The sequence below is a fragment of the Neophocaena asiaeorientalis genome, unplaced genomic scaffold (assembly GCF_003031525.2).
Source record: "Neophocaena asiaeorientalis asiaeorientalis breed wild unplaced genomic scaffold, Neophocaena_asiaeorientalis_V1.1 scaffold46, whole genome shotgun sequence".
In the NCBI taxonomy this organism is placed as follows: Eukaryota; Metazoa; Chordata; class Mammalia; order Artiodactyla; family Phocoenidae; genus Neophocaena; species Neophocaena asiaeorientalis.
In genome coordinates this window covers 2868018-2874949 of record NW_020175393.1, presented here as the reverse complement: position 1 = coordinate 2874949, position 6932 = coordinate 2868018, and the positions used below count along the sequence as shown (strand labels likewise).

The following is a 6932-nucleotide window of genomic DNA, read 5'->3' as shown; positions in this document are numbered from 1 at the left end:
TGAGGGGATTCCCCTTCCACCGCCCCATGGCTCACTGTTCTCTGTGCCGCGGAATCACTTTGCCCCAGTTGTCCTAAGGGCCCCTGGCAGGCTCACAGCCCCGGGCTTGGTGGGGCAAGGCTCTATGTAGTTCTTGAAACAATTAATCAGATTTCAAAAGCCAAGTCTCCTGTTATCCTGAGTTGTGCACTGGGGAAGCGGGGTGGGCAGAGGTGAGGAGATCAGCTCCTTTGAGACTTTCCAAGCATCGTGAGCAAAGTAAAACCCAAACTGAAGGATGTGAGTCATTCTGAGTGTGCATCTGTTAGCCGCAAGTGGGTACAAGAGATATAGGTTCTGCAGGGGTTATGAGTGGTTTAGCCAGTGTTTTTCAATCTGAGAAATTCCATAGCATAGAATTTGAGGGTGCCCGAGGGAGCCCTCCATGGCTCTTCTTGCATTCCCACCTTTCTGAGCCCTGACAGGTCTCAGGTACTCACTCTGTAGCTAATGGGCACTGAACATGGGCCACATGCGGGCTCCATGCAGGCTTCAGACACCAAAACAGCCGTCCAGCTCATCATGTTCCTACTTCCTCAGACTATTGAAGTCAGAAAATTCTTGCCATTCCTGAGCTTGTAACAGAGACTCAGACCCAGTGACCTCTTTTTGTTCCCGCAGGGGGCTGCAGCCCCTCTGCAAGTTTAAACCGTTTAAATGAGCTCCGGCTTCATCTCATAGACACTGTTGGAGGAACGGGGAGGGGGGAGGCAGCGCTAGGAAGAGTCACCAAGGTGCAAAGAGAATGCCCACGGTTTCCCCATTCTCCCCCCACGCCATGGGAAGAAAAAAAGCCCCAAAGTAAAACTGGAGTTTAAAACTTTTCTCTGTTCATAGAGACAGAAACTAGAATAGAGGTTACCATGAGCTGAGGAAGGGGGTGTTGGAGGAGAGGAGGAGGAGTTATTGTTTAATGGGTATAGAGTTTTTGTTGGGGATGATGAAAGGTTTTGGGTCTAGATAATGCTGAAGGTTACACAACATTGCGGATTTAATTTATTTGACGCCACTGAATTGTACCCTTAACAAATGGTTAAAATGATAAATATTATGCTATGTATTCTACCACAATTAAAAAAAAGACAATAACTTAAAAAAAAAACCCTGTTCTCTGCATTTCTTTTGAAACTGACTTCAAATAGACTGGCCCTCAAATCTGCAGCTGAATTCTTTGTCGGGAGATCATTATACTTTGCTTTAGGCTGGTGGTTCTAAAGAATTATGGATGACGGGAATGATTGAAACTGATTTATTTCTCAAGTGTTTGAGATTCCTTCATCCTGGTCCAATAATGTCTATTCAGGAAAAGCTTGTCTTTACAAAAGTCAGAAAAATAAAAGAAAATGCACAGGCCACCATCTAAAGTGGGCCTGGTTTAAGAAAATCTCTTATGTGAAATCTCAGATTTGGAGAACAAATTGGTAGCTGATGATTTGCCTTACAAAAGACTGATTCACTTGACAAAAGAGTTTTACTCAAAGGTTCCTTTAAGAAGAGAGCCCCCTGGTGCATTTAATGATATTATTAGATTAAAAAAAAACCCCATCCCAACCTTTCAAGGACATTGCACTGTAAATATGTGAATGCATTGTATTGTGTTGTAAGAGTGGGAATAAAGAAGTAAGGGCTCTTTGACAAATGGACCATTTTGGCCCAAAGTAACACAAGGAGGAAGCAAGATGAGTGTTCTTGGCCTAAAATCCTGGTGGCTTTCTGGGAAGGCTTTGGGAGTTTGTGATTTATTTCAGACAGCTAAGCCCGAGGCCTGCGATGTGTCCATTTTGAGAACTTAGGGTCCAAGTTCTAACTCTGCTCACGCTGACCCCTGTCACCTGCCCTAATCACAAAGGCCCTCAGCCGTGAGCGCAACTCTGTCCTGCGATGGCAGAAAAATATATCTGTTGCCAGAAAGTGGATTCTCTCCGGTGATGAAGAATGATCCTTATTTATGTCTGCATAGGTACATTCTGGGGCCCATAAAGGTTTAATTGTCCCTCTAACTAGTTTTTTTAAAAAACCCACAAAGAGGCTGCCAGCTTTCCCCAGAGTTTAAAACCAACTGAATGCGGTTCTGTGGAAACTGCTTTAAGTGTGTAACTCGCGCTGTGTCCTGGGGCACAAGGCACGATTGTTTGGGGGAGTCGAAAGATGCAGCTCTTAGAAGGACTTTGAAAGTCAGTTTTTGTGGCTTTGGGCTGCTGCTGACCCTGGCTTGCTCTACAGAGAGAGAGAGAGAGAGAGAGAGAGAGAGAGAGAGAGAGAGAGACTCCCTCTCCCTCAGCAGAAGCCTGCCTCTGCAAGTTACTCCCAGGGTGCCACTGCCCCCTGCTGCCACCTCCCAGTTCAGGGGGACCCCCTGTCACAGGACCCTAAACATCCTCCCTTTTCTCTCTGATGTTGCCTGTGCTGGTTTAAAAGACTTACAGGAAGCTAAGGAGAGAGGAGACACAGAAAGAGAGGAAACATGTCTGTGAGACAAAAAGAGAAAGACAGACACTGATAACCAACACTGGGCCCAGAGAGACCCCTCAGCCCCGCTGCCTCTCCTGTTTGTGCCTGGGTGTTCATTTGACAGTTATTGGCAGGGCACCTACTGTGTGAATGAAGCACACACAGTTCCTGCTCTCAGAGAGCTTACAGTCTCCCGATGGAGTTACTCATCATGCACAAATGTGTAAGGACAAACTGCGGCAACTGCTATGAAGAAAAAGGAATGGGTGCTGAGTGAAGCTAACCAAGGGCCATGGAAGGTTCTGTGAGGGAGTTAGGCCTCGTAAGTTAGACCTGAAGAATGAGAGGGAGTCAGTGAGGTAACCAGAGGTTAGAGGAAGGGACAGTATGTGCAAAGACCCCGACGTAGAAAGGAGCAGGACTGGAGAAGGAGGCTGTCAGCACTGCTGCCAGCATCTTCTTTGTCTTCTCTTTAAGCCCTCTTCCCTGAAAAGATCTGTGATGGTTTCCCATCCATCACACTTCCCTGTGAGCTTTGAAGGGCCTCGTCGGGACTGCCCCCAGATTACCTTGACCCTTCTCACCCTCCTCCTGGGTTCTGCGAAGAAAACACATTTGTCAAAAGACTAAAGCAAATAGTTTTGACGTGTGGTTCTGTACCATAAGGGAGGTTATAATGAAGCCGATCCCAGTTTACACGACTCCAAATGGTTCCATTTAAATGTCCCACCCTGTATTTATGTGTCCCTACCACTTTAGTTGACTGTTTATCTTCCAGTATACTCTACTTGCAGTCCAGGCCTCTATTTAACATCATCTCTTACTATTTCCATTCCATGGTCTATCATTTACATTTTTCTTTAGGAAATGTAAATATTTATTTACAGTATTAGCTTTTACTCTTGCTTAGCTCTATATATTATGGAATAAACAGACTGTGATATGGGTTCTAGTCCTGAATTTTCTGTAAACTGGTGGTGACCTTAGCAGAGTCATTTAACCTCACTGAGCCTAAGATGCTTCTGTGTAAAATGAGGCATTTTTTGTTTTTGTTATTTTGTTTTAGCTAGCGGATCCATGTTCAGGATTCCTCTTAATCCCTGTGCTTCTCTACTTCTTACAGACAGCCACCTAGGAGTGCTTCTCTGACATCCTTCTCTATATCCACCCCTCTTTCAGAATGTCTTTGCGGTAAGATCAACTTTCTGTATAATTTGCTCTTGTGGGGTGGTGTACAGGATAGTGTTTAACAAATGAGGATAGATCGTACTATTGTGCTTGGGTTAAAGCGCACATATGTGGGGAAATAGTGGAGAAGTAGGAAAATTCTAGCTGCTGCCTAAAATTCCCTTAGACTGCTTCTCAACCTGGGGTATACGCACCCATAGGGGTACAGAGGTGTGCCAGCAAGTACAGGAAGCCCTTCCTCCTCGAACAAGAATTCTACTCAAAGATTTGAGGAGAGAAAATAGACTTCAGTGTTAAAACAAACATATGACATCTTAGTTTAAAAGGGGAACCCTGGGGTGGACAGCTTTGGGCACACTGTGATGTGAGCGGAAACGTGGCCTTTACCTCTGCCCTTGGGTTGTTTGAGAAATACTTGCCTTATGGGTCTTTTGAAATATGTGCACTTAAATAGGGTAAAGGTGTTGAGTTACTCAGGAGGGCCGCTCCTGCCAAAGAATGGACATATGTGGAAAATCCATTTTCACCCATTAGGAGAGTTTAAAGAGGGGTCCTGAGGTTGAAGGGGGAGCCAGGCTGAACAAGAGACCCATTTCTAAAGACCAAATCGGTTACACAGTCTTGCTTAGGATTCTGGCTCACGGCTGGGTTTGAACTGATCCAAACATCTGGAAGGTCTCTCACCCTTTCTCTGACCTCCAGTAGCAATTCTTATTTGTACTCCATTCTGGGACTTACCATACCATTATATGTTAGTTATATTTTCTTTTTTATATAGCTTCTCAGCCAGAGTTAGGGAGGTGGTGTGAATTAATAAGAAGTATATGATCAAGAGTCAAGACCCTGCTTGCCGTGTGACTTTTGGAAACTCCCTGAAATCTCTCTGATCCCCAGCTTGCTCATCTATTAAATGGTCCAATATAACACCTGCCTTGCCTACTGAACAGGTAGGATTGCATGCAGAGCGTATACATTACATTTGCAATGTAAAAGCATTTTGTAGATCATTAAACAAAAATCAGTTATTATTAACTAAGACCCCAAAGGGAAGGAGAGTTTATCTCTCACATCATCTTTCTATTCTCCTCAACCTCTAACTTTTGCCTAGTTGGTTCTGAAAACTATTAAAGATAAGATCGTGAAATGCTGTCCCCACACTGACCCTGAGAAAAGTCCAGTTCTGTCTCTCCTACCCCCATCCTTTCCTCCTCTTCTGGCCTGTCTCCTCCCCTCTTTCACATGCTCCCACACTGCTATTTCTTCCTACTGCCCCTTCCAGAGAATTTGGGTAAGAAGAGGATGCTTAAAGGTGCTGTGTAATGTATATGAATGAACTACTCTCATAATTTCAGGCATCAGCAGGGCAAGTTTTATGGCAATGCCATTTTTGTGGGAAAACAAACTGGTGTCACTCTGGAGACTTTCTCCCAGAAATAAAAATGCCCAAACAGAATTCTGGAAAAAAAATTTTTTTAATAGAGAAATCAACAACCCAATCTAAATATATCCCTGTAATAATGAAGAATCATATTTTCATTTAACTCTTTGCTGCAGTCAGACAACTTCCTCCCACTTCTGGCTTTGGGGTGTAGGCCAGCCTGCTTCACAGTTGACATCCCTGAGGGAAACACTAGGAAAGGGTGATGGGGAGGAAGGGGCAAGTTTAGTATGTATTGATTTGAGATACTCTCTGGCTAAACAGTAAATTTGCTAGGCCATTCCCCTCCTATCTGCCTGGGCCTCAGAGTGAAGTGGATTTTCTTAAGCAGAAATGTTCTTGGATCTCTTCATAATTTTCCCCTTCAAAATATAGGAGTTGTGCAAGAAAGATCCACATTCCACACTAACAAGGCAAGGGTTATAATGAGAACTTGGTTTCTTACAGGCAATACTGCATCGGCAGGCGGACTCCCAACCACTGCGCCACCAGGGAAGCCCACCTTCATCTTTTATTTATTTATTTTTAAAGTAAGCTTTTGTGGTAAGAAATCAAGTCAAAGTAATAAAGAAGGATGGGAGAATGTGGAACGGAAACTTCCTTTTCATTTTTTCCCCCAAAGTGCAGGGATTGGAGAGGAGGGGTCACTCCAGGTCCTCACATCACTCCAGGGGCAACAGAGCTGACTAGGAACCAAGAAAGGCTGGTGACCTGGGGCCTGGAGCGGTGGGATCAGCCCCCAAGCCACAGATGAGCCCGTGACCAGGAATTCAGTGGGAGGAGCCTACACTGCCTCCCAGTCCCCGCGCCTGCTCCGACAAGCACCTGGCACGGTTTCTCAGCTTCCACACCTGGAGAATGGGAGAAGGGCCCACCTCTCACAATGGGCCCAGGATGTGCTAAGGAAACAACCCGCCTGAGTTCTCAAGTTTTATGAACAGGCTGAAGAGAAACAAAACATAGTGCTTCTTCCCTTCCTAAGTAGTTTCAGGTGATCTTTTTCGTGGGGGGCGGGAGATGTCAGGCAGGGAAGGGACCCAGGGACCAGTTAACCAAAGGCCTGTGGAGGCTTCGAGCCCTCGAGGACCGAGGCACTAGCCGGCCGCTTCCACCAGAGAAGGTGGCGGCGGCCGGCACGTGCCCCTCCCCGTTGCCCCGGAGACGGGCGGCGGTTTACGTTCAAATCCCGGACTCTCCCACCATGGCGCGGCGGCGGGGGTGCGCGCGGGTCGGCCCTGCACGGCCGTCGCCCCTCGCTGCCCAGCCGCGGTGGTACGGCCCCAGTCTAGAGGTGCGCGGGAGCCCGCCCGACTCCGCAGTGGCGGCTGGTCGCCGTGGAGGAGGTGAGGGGCTTGGAATTTGAGCGCCGTGGGCTTCCCCCTGCTGCTGGAGCCCGGGTGGGCCTGGGGCGGGCGTTTCGGGCGAGCAGGCCGCCCCTCTGGCCTCAGTTTCCTGGTTGCGGAGCCAGCATTCACTTCTCTGTGATTCCACAGCCCCGTTCCTCCAGTCTCCTCTGCCCCTGTCGGTCCCCGAGAGACGCTGAAGCTGTCCACCCTCCTCTTAGTTTGTCCAGGTCGGGCGCGATAGGCCGGGCCCCAGACCCCTTCGGTAGTTGGAGAGCCCCCTTCCTCGCCGCCCACAGCGCCCCATTTCTCCCCCACCCAGATTCCATCAGCAAAATGACGGACGTGGAGGAAAACGTGCCCCTGAAGGACCCTGGCGATGCAGAGAGCGGGCCCTGTAAGCCCGAAACCTCAGGACCGACCCGGGAAGACATGAGCAGCCCCAAGGACCACCCTTTCCGTAGGTCCAGCCC

At 47.7% G+C, this 6932-nt stretch overlaps 1 protein-coding gene across 1 annotated transcript in view; it reads left to right on the top strand.

Annotated features, from left to right (window-relative positions):
- Positions 1 to 6132: 6132 nt before the first annotated feature.
- The window catches only part of TCP11 (t-complex 11), a 25341-nt gene continuing 24541 nt past the window's right edge, over positions 6133 to 6932 (top strand). Inside the window, exons 1-2 of the mRNA XM_024766231.1 lie at positions 6133 to 6459; positions 6782 to 6919. Coding sequence (XP_024621999.1) covers positions 6318 to 6459; positions 6782 to 6919 — 280 coding nt within the window. The 5' untranslated portion in view covers positions 6133 to 6317. The remainder of the gene's footprint in view (positions 6460 to 6781; positions 6920 to 6932) is intronic.